Below are 20,038 nucleotides of genomic sequence, written 5' to 3' on the forward strand. Positions count from 1 at the left end.
CAAAAAAGAATATAAAAGCAAGAAGATCATGGACAGATGTTATACAGACACTAAGAGAACACAAATGCCAGCCCAGGCTACTAACCCAGCCAAACTTTCAATTACCATATATGGAGAAACCAAAGTATTCCAAGACAAAAACAAATTCACACATTATCTTTCTAGGAATCCACCCCTTCAAAGGATAATAACAGAAAAAAATCTAATACAAGGACAGAAACCATATCCTAAAAAAAAGCTAGAAAGTAATGTTCAACAACCTAAAAGAAGACAACCACAAGAACAGAATGCCAACCTTAACAACAAAAATAATAGGAAGCAACAATAACTTTTCCTTAATATCTCTTAATATCAATGGACTCAACTCCCCAATAAAAAGACATAGACCAACAGACTGGCTACACACACAGGAACCAACATTTTGCTGCTTACAGGAAACCCATCTCAGGGAACAAGACAGACACTACCTCAGAATGAAAGGCTGGAAAACAATTTACCAAGCAAATGGTGTGTAGAAACAAGCTGGAGTAACCATTCTAATATCTAATAATATCGACTTAGAAGCAAAGTCAACAAAGGAGACAAGGAGGAGCACTTCATACGCATCAAAGATAAAATCTTCCAAGAGGAACTCTCAATTCTGAATATTTATGCTCTAAATACAAGGGCAGCCACATTCATTACAGAAACTTTAGTAAAGCTCAAAGCATACATTGCACCTCACAGAATAATAGTGGGAGACTTCAACACCCAAGTTTAATCAGTGGACAGATCATGGGAACAGAAACTAAACAGGGACACAGTGAAACTAACAGAAGTTATGAAGCAAATGGATCTCACAGATATCTACAGAACTTTTTATCCTAAAACAAAAGAATATACCTTCTTCTCAGCACCTCCTGGTACCATCTCCAACATTGACCATATAATTGGTAACAAAACAGGCCTCAACACATACAAAAATATTGAAATTGCCCCATGCATCCTATCAGATCATCATGGACTAAGGATGATCTTCAATAACAACATAAATAATAGAAAGCCAACATACACGTGGAAACTAAACAACACTCTTCTCAATGATACTTTGGTCAAGGAAGGAACAAAGAAAGAAATTAAGGACTTTCTGGAGTTTAATGAAAATGAAGCCACAACATAACCAAACTTATGGGACACAATGAAAGCATTTCTAAGAGGAAAACTCATAACTCTGAGTGCTTCCAAAAAGAAACTAGAGAGAGCACACATTAGCAACTTGACAACACACCTAAAAGCTCTAGAACAAAAGGAAGCAAATTCACCCAAGAGGAGTAGATGGCAGGAAATATTCAAATTCAGGGACAAAATCAACCAAGTGGAAACAAGAATAACTATTCAAAGAATCAACCAAATCAGGAGCTGGTTCTTTGAGAAAATCAACAACATAGATAAACCATTAGCCAGACTCACTAGAGGGTATAGGGACAGCATCCTAATTAACAAAATCACAAATGAAAAGGGAGACATAACAAAAGATCCTGAAGAAATTCAAAACACCATCAGATCCTTCTACAAAAGGCTATACTCAACAAAAATGGAGAACCTGGATGAAATGGACAAGTTTCTAGTCAGATACCAGGTACCAAAGTTAAATCAGGATCAGGTTAATGATCCAAACAGTCCTATATCCCCTAAAGAAATAGAAGTAGTCATTAATATTCTCCCAACTAAAAAAGGCCGGGACCAGATGGGTTTAGTGTAGAGTTCTATCAGACCTTCAAAGAAGATCTAATTCCATTTCTTCACAAACTATTCTACAAAATAGAAGCAGAAGGTACTCTACCCAACTCATTCTGTGAAGCCACAATAACTCTGATACTTAAACCACAGGACGACCCAATAAAGGTAGAGAACTTCAGACCAGTTTCCCTTATGAATATCAGTGCAAAAATCCTCAATAAAGTTCTTGCTAACCGAATCCAAGAACACATCAAAACAATCATCCAACCTGAGCAAGTAGGATTCATTCCTGGGATGCAGGGATGGTTCAATATACAGAAATCCATCAATGTAATCCAGTATATAAACAAACTCAAATACAAAAACCACATGATCATCTCCTTAGATGCTGAGAAAGCATTTGACAAAATCCAACACCCATTCATGATAAAAGTCTTGGAAAGATCAGGAATTCAAGGCCCATACCTAATCATGATAAAAGCAATCTACAGCAAACCAGTAGCCAACATCAAAGTAAATGGTGAGAATCTGGAAGCAATCCCACTAAAATCAGGGACTAGACAAGGCTGTCCACTCTCTCCATACCTATTCAACATTGTACTTGAAGTCCTAGCCAGAGCAATTCGACAACAAAAGGAGATCAAGGGGATAGAAATTGGAAAGGAAGAAGTCAAAATATCACTTTTTGCAGATGATATGATAGTATAAATAAGTGACCCTAAAAATTCCACCAGAGAACTCCTAAACCTGATAAACAGCTTCAGGGAAGTAGCTGGATATAAAATTAACTCAAACAAGTCAATGGACTTTCTGCACTCAAAGGATAAACAGGCAGAGAAAGAAATTGGGAAACAACACCCTTCCCAATAGTCACAAATAATATAAAATACCTTGGCGTGACTCTAACTAAGGAAGTTAAAGATCTGTATGATAAGAACTTCAAGTCTCTGAAGAAAGAAATTTAAGAAGATCTCAGAAGATGGAAAGAACTCCCATGCTCACGGATTGGCAGTATCATTATAGTAAAAATGGCTATTTTGCTAAAAGGAATCTACAGATTCAATGCAATCCCCATCAAAATTCCAACTCAATTCTTCAACGAATTAGAAAGGGCAATCTGCAAATTCATGTGGAATAACTGAAAACCTAGGAGAGCAAAAACTCTTCTAAAGGACAAAAGAACCACTGGTCGAATCACCATGCCTGAGCTAAAGCTGTACTACAGAGCAATTGTGATAAAAACTGCATGGTTCTGGTATAGCAACAGACAAGTAGACCAATGGAATAGAACTGAAGACCCAGAAATGAACCCACACACCTATGTTCACTTATCTTTGACAAGGGAGCTAAAACCATCCAGTGGAAAAAAGACAGCCTTTTCAACATATGGTGCTGGCAGAACTGGCGATTATCTTGTAGAAGTATGTGAAATGATCCATCCTATCTCCTTGTACTAAGGTCAAATCTAAGTGGACCAAGAAACTCCACATAAAACCAGAGACACTGAAACTAACTTATAGAAGAGAAAGTATGGAAAAGCCTCGAAGATATGGGCACAGGGGGAAAATTCCTGAATAGAACAGCAATGGCTTGTGCTGTAAGATTGAGAATTTAAAAATGGGACCTCATAAAATTGCAAAGCTTCTGCAAAGCAAAAGACACCGTCAATAAGACAAAAAGGCCACCAACAGATTGGAAAAGCATTTTTACCTATCCTAAATCAGATAGGGCACTAATATCCAATATATATTAAAAACTCAAAAGGTGACTCCAGAAAATCAAATTACCCCATTAAAAATTGTGGCTCAGAGCTAAACAAAAAATTCTCACCTGAGGAATATGGACTGGCTGAGAAGTCCCTGAAAAAATGTTCAGCATCCTTAATCATCAAGGAAATGCAAATCAAATCAACCCTGAGATTCCACCTCTCACCAGTCAGAATGGCTAAGCTCAAAAATTCAGGTGACAGGAGATGCTGGCGAGGATGTGGAGAAAGAGGAACACTCCTCCATTGTTGGTGGGATTGCAAGCTTGTACAACCACTCTGGAAATCAGTCTGGCGTTTCCTCAAAAAATTGGACATAGTACTACTGGAGGATCTCACAATACCTCTCCTGGGCATATATCCAGAAGATGTTCCAACTATAAGAAGGATACATGCTCCACTATGTTCATAGCAGCCTTATTTATAATATGCAGATCTGGAAAGGACCCAGATGCCCCTCAACAGAAGAATGGATACAGAAAATGTGGTACATTTACACAATGGAGTACTACTCAGCTATTAAAAAGAATAAATTTATGAAATTCCTAGGCAAATGGATGGACCTGGAGGGCATTATCCTGAGTGAGGTAACCCAATCAGAAAAGAACTCACACAATATGTACTCACGGATAAGTGGATATTAGCCCAGAAACTTAGAATACCCACGATATAAGATACAATTTGCGAAACACATGGAACTGAAGAAGAATGAAGACCAAAGTGTGGACACTTGGCCCTTCCTAGAATTGGGAACAAAACACCCATGGAAGGAGTTACAGAGATAAAGTTTGGAGCTGTGACGAAAGGATGGACCATCTAGAGACTGCCATATCCGGGGATCCATCCCATAAACAGCTTCCAAATCCTGACACCATTGCATACACTATCAAGGTTTTGCTGAAAGGACCCAGATATAGCTGTCTCTTGTGAGACTATGCAGGGCCCTAGCAAACAAATAAGAGGATGCTCACAGTCAGATATTGGATATATCACCGTGCCCCCAATGGAGTAGATAGGGAAATTACCTAAGGAGCTGGGGGGATCTGCAACCCTATAGGTGGAACAACATTGTGAACTAACCAGTATTCTCCGGAGCTCTTGTCTCTAGCTGCATATGTATCAGAAGATGGCCTAGTCGGCCATCAGTGGAAAAAGAGGCCCATTGGTCGTGCAAACTTTATATGCCTCAGTACAGGGGAAAGCCAGGGCCAAGAAGTGGGAGTGGGTGGGTGGGGGATTGAGTAGGGGAGTGCATGGGGGACTTTTGGGATAGCATTGGAAATGTAAATGAAATAAATACCTAATAAAAATAAAAGAGAGAAGCTTAAAGCCCTCACATAGCTGGTAGAACAGCTTCTCCAACAAAACACCTGCCCCTCTCACAGTCATTTGAAAACCTCAGTGTTCACTCTAAAATGGAGCTCAGTGGGACAGAGACTATTGCAAGTTTTGAGAGAAATTAACAAAACTGCATGAGACTGGGGCTCTCCACAAAGAGGGCAGCCCTATATCTCTACTGTTCCTGCCAATATCCCACTGTTAGCAATAGACATAAAAGACTGCTTTTTTTCCCATCCCTTTCTACCCCTGAGACTATGAATGCTTTGCATTCTCGGTAACCCCTATTAACAAATCTGGCCTAGCCTCATGATATGAATAGAGTATCCTCTCTCAGGTAATGGACAACAGTCCAACCTTTATTTAGGCCGGGCATGGTGGCACATGCCTTTAGTCCCAGCACTTGGGAGGCAGAGGTAGGCAAATTTCTGAGTTCAAGGTCAGCCTGGTCTACAGAGTGAATTCCAGGACAGCCAGGGCTACACAGAGAAACCCTGTCTTGAAAAACAAAACAAAACAAAACAAAACAAAACAAAACAAAACAAAACAAAACACAAAAACAAACAAAAAACTATTTATACAAAGGACTCAATCAATATATACCATTATATAGATGACATCTTAATATGGGGAGATTTTTCTTCCACCACCCTTCCCAAATTAAAGACCAGCTAATACCTTCCCTATCTGCCCTAGGGTTCAAAATAGTCCCTTATAAAATTTAACTTTTTCTACTCATTGGTTTTCTAGGAACAGAGCTCTCCCTTACCTCAATTTGCCCCCTGAAACCTACCTTTCCCTCAAAAATTAACTCTCACCTCCCCTGAGGATGAATCTCCTATTCTCTAATTCAGAGAGCTTCCCCATCATTTCCCTCAATATAAAGAATTGTATGATGTCTATCTAGATCTAAAAGAAGGGACCATGTAACCTCTTTTAAGACAGTACATATGCTGTCAATTTGCTCCCCTGGCTGTCAAGTTCATTTGTCAAACTAGATGCCAACACACTTTCCCCTCTACTTCTACAGGCTTCCACCCTCCTACAGGAAAGAGCTTCCCTCATCTACATCCAGCATGCCATATCTCACAGTTCCCTGTCAGGTCCTATATCTGAGGGAAATGCACTTGCTGACCAAAGTGTCTCAGCAGGAATATACATAGTCTCCACTGAGCAACAGACGAATTCCATTTGCACATACACACAAATATAAAGGGGCTTCATGCTCTCTTCCCTCACATTCCCTTTGCTCAACTTCCAAGGATAATAAAAATATGCTCCTCTTATCCATCCCTTATTACCACCCCAGCTTTACAAATGATGGGCACCAATCCCTGAGACCTCAAATCCAATCAATGCCTTATGGCAAATTGATGTCACCCATATTTTCCAATTTGGTAGGCAGAAATATGTCTTTGACCTTGGTACAAGGAGATAGGAATGGATCAATTTGCATTCTTCTACATGATAACAGCAAGTTGTGCCAGCACCATTTGTTGAAAATGCGGTCTTTTTTCCACTGGATGGTTTTTGCTCCCTTGTCAAAGATCAAGTGACCATAGGTATGTGGGTTGATCTCAGGGTCTTCAATTCTGTTCCATTGGTCTACTTGTCTGTCGTTATACCAGTACCATGCAGTTTTTATCACACTTGCTCTGTAGTACAGCTTTAGGTCAGGCATGGTGATTCCTCCAGAGGTTCTAAAGGTCAAATCTAAGTGGATTAAGGAACTCCACATAAAACCAGAGACACTGAAACTTATAGAGGAGAAAGTAGGGAAAAGCCTCAAAGATATGGGTACAGGGGAAAAATTCCTGAGTAGAACAGCAAAGGCTTGCGCTGTAAGATCGAGAATCTATAAATGGTACCTCATAAAGTTGCAAAGCTTCTGCAAGGCAAAATACACTGTCAATAAGACAAAAAGACCACCAACAGATTGGGAAAGGATCTTTACCTATCCTAAATCAGATAGGAGACTAATATCCAATATATATAAGGAACTCAAGAAGATGGACTCCAGAAAATCAAATAACCCCGTTAAAAAATGGGGCTCAGATCTGATCAAAGAATTCTCACCTGAGGAATACCGAATCGCAGAGAAGCACCTGAAAAAATGTTCAACATACTTAATCATCAGGGAAATGCAAATCAAAACAACCCTGAGATTCCAACTCACACCAGTCAGAATGGCTAAGATCAAAAATTCAGGTGACAGCAGATGCTGGCTAGGATGTGGAGAAAGAGGAACACTCCTTCATTGTTGGTGGGATTGCAAGCTGGTACAACCACTCTGGAAATCAGTTTGGCAGTTCCTCAGAAAATTGGACATAATACTACCAGAGGATCCAGCAATACCTCTCCTGGGCATATATCCAGAAGATGTTCCAACCAGTAAGAAGGACACATGCTCCACTATGTTCATAGCAGCCTTATTTATAATAGCCAGAAGCTGGAAAGAACCCAGATGCCCCTCAACAGAGGAATGGATACAGAAAATGTGGTACATTTACACAATGGAGTACTACTCAGCTATTAAAAGGAATGAATTTATGAAATTCCTAGGCAAATGGATGGATCTGGAGGGCATCATTCTGAGTGAGGTTACATTTTCACAAAGGAACTCACACAATATGTACTCACTGATAAGTGGATATTAGCCCAAAAACTTAGGATACCCAAGATATAAGATACAATTTGTTAAATGCATGAAACTCAAGAAGAACGAAGACCAAAGTGTGGACACTGTGCCCCTTCTTGGAATTGGGAACAAAACACCCATGGAAAGAATTACAGAGATAAAGTTTGGAGCTGTGAAGAAAGGATGGACCATCTAAAGCCTGCCATATCCAGGGATCCATCCCATAATCAGCTTCCAAACGCTGACACCATTGCATACACTAGCAAGATTTTGCTGAAAGGACCCAGATATAGCTGTCTCTTGTGACACAATGCAGGGGGCTAGAAAACACTGAAGTGGATGCTCACAGTCAGCTATTGGATGGATCACAGGGCCCCCAATGGAGGAGCTAGAGGAAGTACCCAAGGAGCTAAAGGGAACTGCAACCCCATAGGTGGATCATTATTATGAACTAACCAGTACCCCAGAGCTCTTGTCTCTAGCTGCATTTGTATCAAAAGATGGCCTAGTAGGCCATCACTGGATAGAGAGGCCCATTGAACTTGCCAACTTTATATGCCCCAGTACAGGGTAATGCCAGGGCCAAGGGGTGGGGGTGGGTGGGTGGGGGACTGGGTGGGGAGTGCATTGGGGACTTTTTGGATAGCATTGGAAATGTAATTGAGGAAATTACCTAATAATAATAAAAAAAAAGTGATAGGAAAGGATAATTCTACTCATCAAGAGAAAACTCTACCAAAATGATCTTTCAATTCTTAACACCTATGTCACAAATGCAAGGATACCCACATTTGTAAAAGAAATATTACTAGAGCTTAAATCATATATTAAATATCCACATTAATAGTGGGAGACATCAAAAAAAAAAAAGAAATAGGTCTTTGTTACTGTCTTAGTTAGAGTTTCACTGCTGTTAACAGACACCATGACCAAGGCAAGTCTTACAAATGACAACATATGTTTGGGGCTGGCTTACAGGTTCAGAGGATTAATTCATTACCCCATAGCTGACCTATTTGTCTCCCATGAGCTTATTCTTGCCTTCAAATCAGTCTTTAGCTATGTCAATATTCTTCAACAGGAAAATCAATCTCAGAAGGAACTCCAAGCTAACCTCTCCTGGCTACAATACATCTAGTGTGCAGCTGAACTCCTTCCCTTAGCCACACACCCAACTGCTCCCAATGTTTTTATTGTGTTTCTCTATCTCAACCATTATTAGCAGCCATTCCCATTAACATTTCCCCTCCTGCCTCCATGGAGCCTTACCCACAAGGAAAGCACAAGATAATTCTCTCTTCAACTTACTATTCCCCATCTTTTCCTTGCAGGACCCTCCTATAAACCCCATCTTACCTGTGTCTGTGACATCGCTATCACCAAATTATTATGTCTTAACCCTCCTGTTCTTCTCGGGTGCAAAGGCACTATAGGCACCCATATTAACCCCTCTTCCAAAGGCTCCTGCAACCCCATGATACTCGATTCCCAGGTTTATCTCTATGAAGCTGAAGAACTTGACTTGTAGATGGGAGGAAGCTGAAAGAAGAGAGAGATCTTCATTCCTCTTATCATTGGGCTGGGCCTCACTTTCTCACTGGGTGCAACAGGAACCACTGGAGCAGCTCTTGTCCAAACACATCTGGCCAGCAACTTTCAGAAAAAGCTTAGCTAGGCAATGGCCTCCACTGCAGATGCCTTGAGTCTCTTCAACACCAGAAAACCTCCCTAGGAGGAATTGTTCTCTAAAACCAGAGGACCCTGGATGTACTGACTGCTGAACAGGGAGGTACTTGTATTTTGCTGAGTGAGGAATGTTGATTCTATGTCAATGAATCTGGGCTTGTAGAACAAGATGTACAAATGGTCAACGAGCTCTGGGGAAACCTCTGGGCATGCTATATTCCCAACACCCCTACCACTTGGTAGGTTGACTTCTTCCCTTCCTTGTCCCCATACTAGTCATTGAAGTCTTGCTACTTTTGCCACCCTGACTCAACCAATTTCTAAAGCAGCTCATGTGTAGCATTGCAAAGATCATTACTAATCAGGTATTGATTGGTTCGATATCAAACTGTCCCCAACATAGGAGACAGTTATTCTGATGACACCTCTCCATTATAAAAAGAAAAGGGGGAGTTGTATGGTGGTGGACCGTGAGAGAAAGTCTGGTAAGATCGAACGAGGGCTTGAAGCCCCAGAGACCCAGAAGGGAAGGCAGGAGCTTTTCCTGCTCACAACTCCACTCCAGTTATATAGCCATAGTTCTCCAGAGAGAGGCAGTGCCCACAAGTCCCTTCTCATGTAGATAAGGCATCTCAGGCCAAGACAATAGGAGGCTCATATTTTCAGACCCGACCCACTCAAAGACTGTATATAAGATCTTATCCAGAAGGAATAAAGGCATGTGAGAATTACTCCATCATCTGAGAGCATCTGTCAAAAGAGTTGTAACACTACCTGGGAAGAGAATGCTCTCCTGAAGTTTTCTCCACCAGAAGCCCCCCACCTCTTACTTTACTTGCCAGCCAGCTTGTCTCTTCTCAGACCATTAGGAACACCAGAGAAGCAACCCTGGCACTTCTCCTCCATGCTAATGCCATTTCCCCCTTGCTTGAGCCCTCCTGATGGGCCAGGAGGTCTCCACATAGAGCCTCCAGTACACACACAGAGAAAAAAAAAAAACATTGATTAGATTTAAATGCAAATGTTAAACCAAACTTAAATCACTAAATCATTACTAGATAAGAAAAGAAATGAAATGAAAATAAAGAAGAAAAGCACACTGACAGACAACTATTTGAAATTCAAATGACCACTAAATTATTGAATTTGATATCACAAGTACAGGCTAAATGCCAAGAAAGGCAAGCTAGCTCATTCATCATCACACTTTCTGCACAAAAAGGAGCAAATGAATAAAAAGTACCAAAGGGCATTGCACTGAATACCTGCAGACTCTGTGTGCGATAGAGGTTTATTCTTGAGAATAACAAAAACATTATCAGCATATGCATGCAAATAGAATAAAAGAAAATGTGCTTTTCTTTGAAGATGTGCTTCACACACAACAGGTAAATTGACCTTGTAGGCACTAAAGTGTGCCTGACATTGAATTCATTGGAGATAATCACTATCTGGGGAGAATAAAGGCTGTCATATGCAAGAAAAGAAAATAGCTACCCATCATTTTACTTATACAATTCTAGTTTAGATGATAAAAAATGATTTCTACAATTATTTCATTACTATTTACATTTATAGGAATTATGCACATCTCCTTTTGCTCATTACAATTACAGTATTTTGAGATTCACCCATTTTGAAAAATGATACAACTGAGTCTTTGTATTAGTTTTTCTGTTTTTAATGAATGGTTTATGTAGTTTTACAAGTGATTTTTGTAACAGTGTCAATGAAAGATTATGTGAGGTAATTAGATTCTAATGTTGAACTCATACTGTATAGCATATCAAAAATATTCTTGAAGGCAGAGTATAACTTCATTGAGAAATGTTTCTGAATGTTAGGATTTGTTTGTGGTTGTGGTGCCAAAGGGTGTCCACTCAATACAAATGAAAAATGAGGGGAGGACACAGTCAAGTAGTGGTGATAAGAAAATCTTTTTTAGTAAAGTTCCTTTTCACTGTTTTCATCATCTTCATCATCCATTTTTTGCTGAATCATTTCATGATATTTTAATACTCTTGGTATAGGAGTATTAACTGAGTTGTAATTCCATCCCTTTTTCATAAAAAGCTTCTGGAGTATTCCTGGCATATCGTAGCCCTTCTGTATAATGAAATCCTTAAAGGCAATTGCTCCGTAGAGATTTTCAAGTACATCTGGTTTGCAAACATTTTTACCATCAATTTCAGGCAAGCTCTTGGGGTCATTTAAAGGCTCTTTTACAGCCTGTGTTTTCAATTGCTTCAGTTTCTTGTATGATGGTCCATGTTTAAGCTTCTCCTTGGTGGACAGAGAAAGATCATGTGGCTTTTGGACTTTCATATCAAATTTTGATATCTGTTTGCAGAGTTTGATTCCATTTTCTTTGGTTAATCCTCCGAAGTATTTGAGCTTAGAAGGAAGATGACTGATTATCTTGTCGGAGAATTCGTCATAAGTTGGTTGGTTAGCATAGTCCATGTCAAATTGTTGCAACACATCCAAGTTTCCCAGTGCTTCATTCCATTCATGTATATTATCACCTCCCCTTTGTGTGCATCTATAATTAAGAGGGTCAAGCAAATTCTTATTTCTGGATGTGTGTGTAGGAAGGAATTTTTTTTGACCCAACCTGGAATTTTCAGGGGGTTGCAGGTTGTGAAGTTTCTTCCCATGCTTGCTATTCTTATTTACTTTCGTTTGATTTTTGAAGCTAGGCCACTTATTCAGATTCTGATCACATTTTGGCTGCTCCTTCAAATTTATGCTATAGTCTCCAGCATCATCTTCCATCTGAGACAAGTGATCCAGCTTGTATTGTGGTCTTCTAATTCCTTGCTGACCCACTGAAATTGAGGAAAACAATCCCAAATCCTTGGGTAGCTTTCTCTGACTCATTTTCGTGGCAGTACTGGATACTTTATGAGAAATTCTGGGGAAAACAGTCCCCTGGATGGCTTGTGAAGGAATCTCTTCATGCGGCTCATAATCTGTAGTAAAGTCATTCAGTTCTTCCTGAGAAAACTGTTGTTGATGGTCCTCCATGAAAGGAGTGGATGTCTGTTGTTCTGTCTTGTGCTTCAAGACAGACTTGCACCTGGGTAATCGAGGAAGCTGGTTCTCTGGCAGCCTCTGATCCCCCATGATATCTATGGCTCTGAGGCCTATGTTCCAGAATAAGTTATTGTTTCCATGAAGATGCTTTGTTGCTAGGAAACTAGAAATTCTTCATTGATGAACAAGAAGGAGTTCTATGGCCACAGTTCTTTCTATTCTATTCTACCACACTTGTATATAATACTCATTAATGATATACCAGCCTTTTAAACCCACCAGAAGATTAGGAGAACTTCAATACTTCCACATATTCCTAGCATGAGGTATGGTTAGATCTTTCAACCATATTGAATGGTTGGGAATATTCTAATGTTGGTAGAGTGGTATTTCATCTTGTTTTTCATTTGCTTTTTTATGTGGTCAATGATATTGAATATGTCCATATGCTGACTTGTCATTTATATATTCCCACTGGCTTATCATGTGTTCAACTTCTTTACCTGTTTAGTTTGTATTGACTATAAGACATATTTCATTGAATTTTGACAATTGTTTGTGTTCTGGATTAAATTCCTTTATCAAATATACCACTTATGAAAATTTTTGTTCCCCATCATTTGTCTTCTCATTAATCTGTTTCAAAGAACATAGTATCAAATTTGATAATGATCCCTTCAGCTAGTTTGATCCTTAATAAAGCATTGTTTTGAAATGACATTTAGATTTTTTTATTTGCAAAGTTTATGATTTTTTGGTTTTGATGTGTAGAATTTATTTCTAGGTTTGGTCAGTTACCTAGTGAAATTTAATGTTTTTGGATCATGAATATATTGAATTTTTCTTAAATATTTTACCCGTGGTTGGATAATGTTAGAAAAGCTTTTGTGGAAAAATGTAAGATGTTATTCACACAATCTACTTTTGACTTTTACCAAATGCTAGTTATCTGAATGTTCTTTTGGATACCGTATTTTTTGCTTGTTTGTTTGTTGCTCATTTATCTCTTTCTCTCTCTAGCAAGCAATTTTGCTATATAAATTAACAAATAGTCTTGAAATGGGACTGTTAATTCATCAAACTGTGCCTATTTTTCCAAAGTTTTTGTTGCTGTTGTATAAGCTGGAAACTTTGAAGTTCTGTGAAAACTGTTAGCACTGCTTACTTAATGTCTGCAAATGATCCTATTTTGCTTTTGCTAATGGTTCTGTGGATTAGATTAATATCTTAATTGTTTGGATCTTCTGACCTATGAAACAGGTACATCTATTTCCATTAGTGTATGTGCTTTTCACTTTTTCAGCATTATTTTAGCATTTTGTCATATATCTGTCACTTAGTTTTCCTCTATCTTTTCCTTAAATATTTCATATCTGTGGTTCAAGTTGTGTTGAGAATGCGTTTTGATGAAGGTAAAGGTATCCCATTGAGCTCATGTTTGCTAGTGATGAAATTTTTCCTGTGTGTGGGAAGATCATGGCATCATCTGACTCTATAGCCCAAACAGGAATGAAACTCTGTATGTAGTTTAAGCTGGCCTTAGTCAATGCAAGCTTCTACTTCAGTCTCCTGAATCATGGGTTAGATTCATATGTGTGGGGTGTATTCTTCTGAATGTCCTGTTTGAGCTTTGGTTTAGAACTAATCTGTGTTAAACTCTGGATTATTATTATTATTTTGTCAGTAGTACTTTGAGCAGGTGACTCTACTGCTTTAAGACTTGTAGTGGTTTTGGTGGGTAGTTGAAAATGCTCTTGATTTTGTTTCTTTATATCTGAGTTATCTTTCTCTGGATGGCCAGGCATGATGTGGATAGCATGATATATGCCATTTCCACATATTTTTTCTGGATCAAGTTACTTATCTCATTACCCTTAACTTAGTGACAACACTGGTATCAGCCTTTATTCCTCTTTCTTGAACTTTTGCAGAAAGTCAGCAAATAACTTCAGACATTCATAGGGTTCTTTACATTTATTTTCTGTTTTATTAAGGATTAATCTCTGATGCCTGATAATCAGTGGTTGCAAACTCTTGCCTTATACATTTAACCCCTTTTTAGTTACATTCAAGAAGAAATCTATTCTGATTTAGTTGATTATGCTGAGAAAATGAATTATAAATTACTTTTATTAGTCTAGTACCACTAATCCAATGAAGCTGCTTTGAAGTGACTAAGCTCATACCATCCTGCTCTGATTCCATTTTGCATTTACTTTAGACAGGTCTCAGCCTTCTATCAACCAACCTACAATAGTCTGGTCTGCCTTGACAACATATTTCAGATTTTCATGGTCTTGACCATGGTCTAGGTGTTTAGCCAAAATAATCAGAGTAAATTAAAATAAGTAAAAATGGTATAATAAAATGATGTGTTTGTTATATCTAAAATAATTATTATCCACTATTAGGAAAGAGAATTTCTATGTAACTGACTCTCATCTAACTTTGAAGTAAATCATTGTCTTTCTAGGTTTTGCCTTTAAAACTCTGCATCACTGGTTAGGCAGTATGATGGTTTGTATATACTTGGCCCAGGGAGTGGTACAATTAGGAGGTTTGGCCTTGTTGGAGTAGGTGTGCCAGTGTGGGCACTGGCTTAAGACCCTCACTCTAGCTGCCTGGAAGTGAGTCTTCCACTAACAGCCTTCAGATGAAGATGTAGAACTCTCAGATCTGCTTGCACCATGCCTGCCCACATGGTGCCTTGATGATAATAGACTGACCCTCCGAACCTCTGAACCAGCCACTAATATATGATGTCCTTTATAAGACTTGTCTTGGACATGGTCTATGCTCACAGCGGTAAAATCCTAGCTAACACAGTCATTGATGGCACCATCTTTAATCCTTGACTTGAGTAGGCAAATTTCTGAGTTTGGGGCCATCTACATTATGAATTACAGGATAGCCATGGTTACACAGAGAAACCCTGCCTCAAAAATCAAATCAAACAACCAAATGAACACCCAACAACAACAATAAAGGTACAAAACAAAACAAACAAAACAAAACAAACCAACAAACCCTCTGTGTTGCTTGTTGAATTTGGACACCAAGAGACTGAGTTTTTAGAAGCACAAGCCCAGGCTTCATCAGGCCACCAACAAAATGGACTTAAACTTTTTTTTTTCTTTTTTAATATTTTTATTGGGTATTATCCTCATTTACATTTCCAATGCTATCCCAAAAGTCCCCCATACCCTCCCCACCAACTCCCCTACCCACCCACTCCCACTTTTTGGCCCTGGCATTCCCTTGTACTGGGGCATATAAAGTTTGCATGACCAATGGGCCTCTCTTTCCAGTGATGGCCAACTAGGCCATCTTTTGATACATATGCAGCTGGAGACAAGAGCTCCGGGGTACTGGTTATTTCATATTGTTGTTCAACCTATAAGGTTGCAGTTCCCTTTAGCTCCTTGGGTACTTTCTCTAGCTTCTCCAATGGGGGAGCTGTGATCCATCCAATAGCTGACTGTGAGCATCCACTTCTGTGTTTGCTAGGCCACGACATAGTCTCACAAGAGACAGATATATCAGGGTCCTTTCAGCAAAATCTTGCTAGTGTATGCAATGGTGTCAGCAAACCAGTATTCAACGTAAAAGTAAATAGTTAGAAGCTGGAAACAATCCCACTAAAATCAGGGACTAGACAAGGCTGCCCACTTTCTCCCTACCTATTCAACATTGTACTTGAAGTCCTAGCCAGATCAATTCAACAACAAAAGGAGGTCAAGGGGATAGAAATTGGAAAGGAAGAAGTTAATATATCACTTTTTGCTGATGATATGATAATATATATAAGTGACCCATAAAATTACACCAGAGAACTCCTCAACCTGATAAACAGCTTCAGTGAAGTAGCTGGATATAAAATTAAGTTAAACAAGTCAATGGCCTTTCTGTATACAAAGGATAAACAGGCTGAAAAAGAAATTAAGGAAACAACACCCTTCTCAATAGTCACAAATAATATAAAATACCTTGGACTGACTATAACTAAGGAAATGAAAGATCTGTATGATAAGAACTTCAAATCTCTGAAGAAAGAAATTAAAGAAGATCTCAGAAGATGGAAAGATCTCCCATGCTCATGGAATGGCAGCATCAATATAGTAAAAATGGCTATCTTGCCAAAAGCAATCTACAGATAAAATGCATTACCCATCAAAATTCCAATTCAATTCTTCAACATTTGTTGTAGAAAGGACAATCCGCAGATTCCTCTGGAATAACAAAAAACCTAGGATAGCAAAAACTCTTCTCAAGGATAAAAGAACCTCTGGTGGAATCACGCTACATGTGCTAAAGCTGTAATTCAGAGCAATTGTGATTAAAAACTGCATGGTACTGGTATAAGGACAGACAGGTAGACCAATGGAATAGAATTGAAGACCCAGAGATGAACCCAAACACCTATGGTAAGTTGATCTTTGACAAGGGAGCTAAAACCATCCAGTGGAAAAAAGACAGAATTTTCAACAAATGGTGCTGGCAAAACTGGCGGTTATCATGGAGAAGAATTCGAATTGATCCATTCCTATCTCCTTGTACTAATGTCAAATCTAAGTGGATTAAGGCACTCCACATAAAACCAGAGACACTGAAACTTATAGAGGAGAAAGTAGGGGAAGGCCTCAAAGACATGGGTACAGGGGAAAAGTTCCTGAATAGAACAGCAATGGCGTGTGCTGTAAGATCAAGAATCGACAAATGGAACCTCATAAAATTGCAAAGCTTCTGCAAGGCAAAAGACACCATCAATAAGACAAAAAGACCACCAATAGATTGGGAAAGGATCTTTACCTATCTTAAATCAGATAGGGAACTAATATCCAATATATATAAAGAATTCAAGAAGGTGGACTCCAGAAAATCAAATAACCCCATTAAAAATGGGGCTCAGAGCTGAACAAAGAATTCTCACCTGCGGAATATGGAATGGCTGAGAAGCACCTGAAAAACATGTTCAATATCCTTAATCATCAGGGAAATGCAAATCAAAACAAACCTGAGATTACATCTCACACCAGTCCCAGTGGCTAAGATCAAAAATTCAGGTGACAGAACACTCCTCCATTGTTGGCGAGATTGCAAGCTTGTACAACCACTCTGGAAATCAGTCTGGCGGTTCCTCAGAAAATTGGACATAGTACCACCAGAGGATCCTGCAGTACCTCTCCTGGGCATATATCCAGAAGATGTTCCAACCAGTAAGAAGGACACATGCTCCACTATATTCATAGCAGCATTATTTATAAAGCCAGAAACTGGAAAATACCCAGATGTCCTTCAACAAAGGAATGGATACAGAAAATGTGGTACATTTACACAATGGAGTACTACTCAGCTATTAAAAGGAATGAATTTATGAAATTCCTAGGCAAATGGATGGACCTGGAGGTCATCATCCTGAGTGAGGTAACCCAATCACAAAAGAACTCACACAATACGTACTCACTGATAAGTGGATATTTGCCCAGAAACTTAGAATACCCAACATATAAGATACAATTTGCGAAACACATGAAACTGAAGAAGAACGAAGACCAAAGTGTGGACACTTTAGCCCTTCTTAGAATTGGGAACAAAGCACACATGAAAGGAGTTACAGAGACAAACTTTGGAGCTGAGATGAAAGGATGGACCATCTAGAGACTGCCATATCCAGGGATCCATCCCATAATCAGCCTCCAAATGCTGACACCATTGCTGGAACAGGAACATCTCCACACTGGCCTTGCAGATGAATCTCTGGAAGAATCTCTTGAAATTCCCCAGGGACATGTCATTAAGGTCAAAGTAGAAGGCCTTAGCCAGATACACATAGGAAGCATGGAGCAGCAGCTGGATTTGGTTTTTGATGGCATCCTCACAGCAGGATCATAGTTTTGTTGCACTTGTGAGGGCGCTTCGGCCATGGGGGCCTCTTTAACACAACCACAGTCTCATCAGTACCTGTACCTTCTCAGAAGTGCAGAGTGGACTCAGATGTCAAGGGCTGGCTGTCCAGGAGCCCCTCTGAAGAAAGGAAGTGTCCCAATGGAGCTGAAAGCAGAGCAGAGGCCTCAGGCCACTCTGTGTGCCTGCTCTGCTTGTGCTCTGCCCCACTGGAAATGATGGTTGGTGCTTGATGATGAGGACATTTCAGCACCAGGGCTTAGTGAGGGGCCGGGCAGGCTCAGGAGTGCTGAAGGCCATGTCAGGGCTGCCTGCTGGGTCCTGACTGACCTGCACCTGTGAACTTTAAACCACCATGGTGTGGATGGATAATCTACAAGCCTTAGACTAAAGTCTCTAGATGCTTTACAAAGCCATTTCTCTGCATAACCACAAAACGTTATTCCTTTCAACTTGCTGCTCTATGCTTTCTCTAGAAAACTTTAGTATCAGAATGCTTTATTTGACGGACCTCAACTACATTCACCTGACTCTATGAGAACAGGGTCAGTGCTCACTTCCATCAGTAGACCAGGCAACTGTATGATGACTTCTGCATCCATATAAGACTTCAAAATAGAGGATTTTAAAGTGTTTTTTTTTTTCAGGAGTAACATAATAGTTTTTGTTGTTGTTGTTTTCATAGATGAGGAGGGTCCCTGAAATGCAGAAAATTTGATGCTTCTCTGCGGACAGTAAAATTATTCATGATTACCCATCACCATCTAACATTCTTTTTACTCTCATTGCCATTAAGTACCTTTTTCTTGTTTATAATAAAACAGTTATCAGAAGTTGGCAAAAGCTAGCATCAAGAATGTAGTTTTGCTTCATTCTAAATATGTGAAAGATTAGAACACACTCCTTAATGGAGGATATTATTGCACTGAATTCATTAATATCACAAGTAAAATGGATTTAAAAGTCCATTATGTATAACTTAATTTTTTGACATAGTTTATTATAGTACCTCCATTTGTCTATTTTACAATAATTTTTAATTCTGGAAGAACATATAATACTCTTATTTTTTCCTTTTCTTCTGATTTTATCATTTTTATTTTTTAGCAATTTTATGGCTTTTATTTATGTGGTTTCTGTTGGAAATCTTAATTTTTTACAGTTTTAATCATATGCACTGATTTCTGAATCAGTGAATAAGAGGTGTATTTGAGAAAGCAATAAAAAAAAAAGAGGAACACTCCTCCATTGCTGGTGGGATTGCAAGTTGGTACAACCACTCTGGAAATCAGTTAGGCAGTTCCTCAGAAAACTGGAAACAGTACTACTGGAAGATCCAGCCATACCTCTCTTGGGCATATACCCAGAAGATGTTCCAACATATAATAAGGACACATGCTCCACTATATTCATAGCAGCCTTATTTATAATAGCCAGAAGCTGGAAAAAAAAACAGATATCCCTCAAAAGAGGAATGGATACAGAAAATGTGGTACATTTACACAATGGAGTGCTACTCAGCTATGAAAAATAATGAATTCATGAAATTCTTAGGCAAATGGATGCATCTGGAGGATATCATCCTTAGTGAGGTAACCCAATCACAAAATACCATACATGATTTGCACTCACTGATAAGCAGATATTATCCCAGAAACTTAGAATACCCAAGATATAACTTGCAAAACACATGAAACTCAAGAAAAAGACAGACCAAAGTGTGGATACTTCGTTCCTTCTTAGAATGGGGAACAAAATATCCATGGAAAGAGTTTCAGAGACGAATTTTAGAGCTGAGACAGAAGGAAGGACCACTTAGAGACTGTCCCACGTGGGGATCCATCCCATATACAACCACTAAATCCAGACACTATTGCATATGCCAGAAAGATTTTTCTCACAGTACCCTGATATACCTGTCTCTTGTGAAGCTATGCCAGTGCCTGGCAAAT

General features: G+C 39.1%; 1 protein-coding gene across 1 annotated transcript; it reads right to left on the reverse strand.

Annotated features, from left to right (window-relative positions):
- Nucleotides 1-10,896: 10,896 nt before the first annotated feature.
- Nucleotides 10,897-12,278, reverse strand: LOC147004674 (protein FAM47A-like). The gene has a single exon (XM_085837674.1). The coding sequence runs from the start codon at nucleotides 12,270-12,272 to the stop codon at nucleotides 11,088-11,090; it is 1,185 nt and encodes a 394-aa protein (XP_085693800.1). The 5' UTR covers nucleotides 12,273-12,278; the 3' UTR covers nucleotides 10,897-11,087.
- Between the last annotated feature and the right edge of the window lie 7,760 nt (nucleotides 12,279-20,038).

This window comes from Mus caroli, unplaced genomic scaffold (genome assembly GCF_978045245.1).
Source record: "Mus caroli unplaced genomic scaffold, Mus_caroli_1 scaffold_5, whole genome shotgun sequence".
NCBI classification, from domain to species: Eukaryota; Metazoa; Chordata; class Mammalia; order Rodentia; family Muridae; genus Mus; species Mus caroli.

What these genes read in the sequence shown, in the direction of transcription:
- LOC147004674 (XM_085837674.1), bottom strand. Translation starts at nt 12,272, where the DNA reads ATGGGGGATCAGAGGCTGCCAGAGAACCAGCTTCCTCGATTACCCAGG.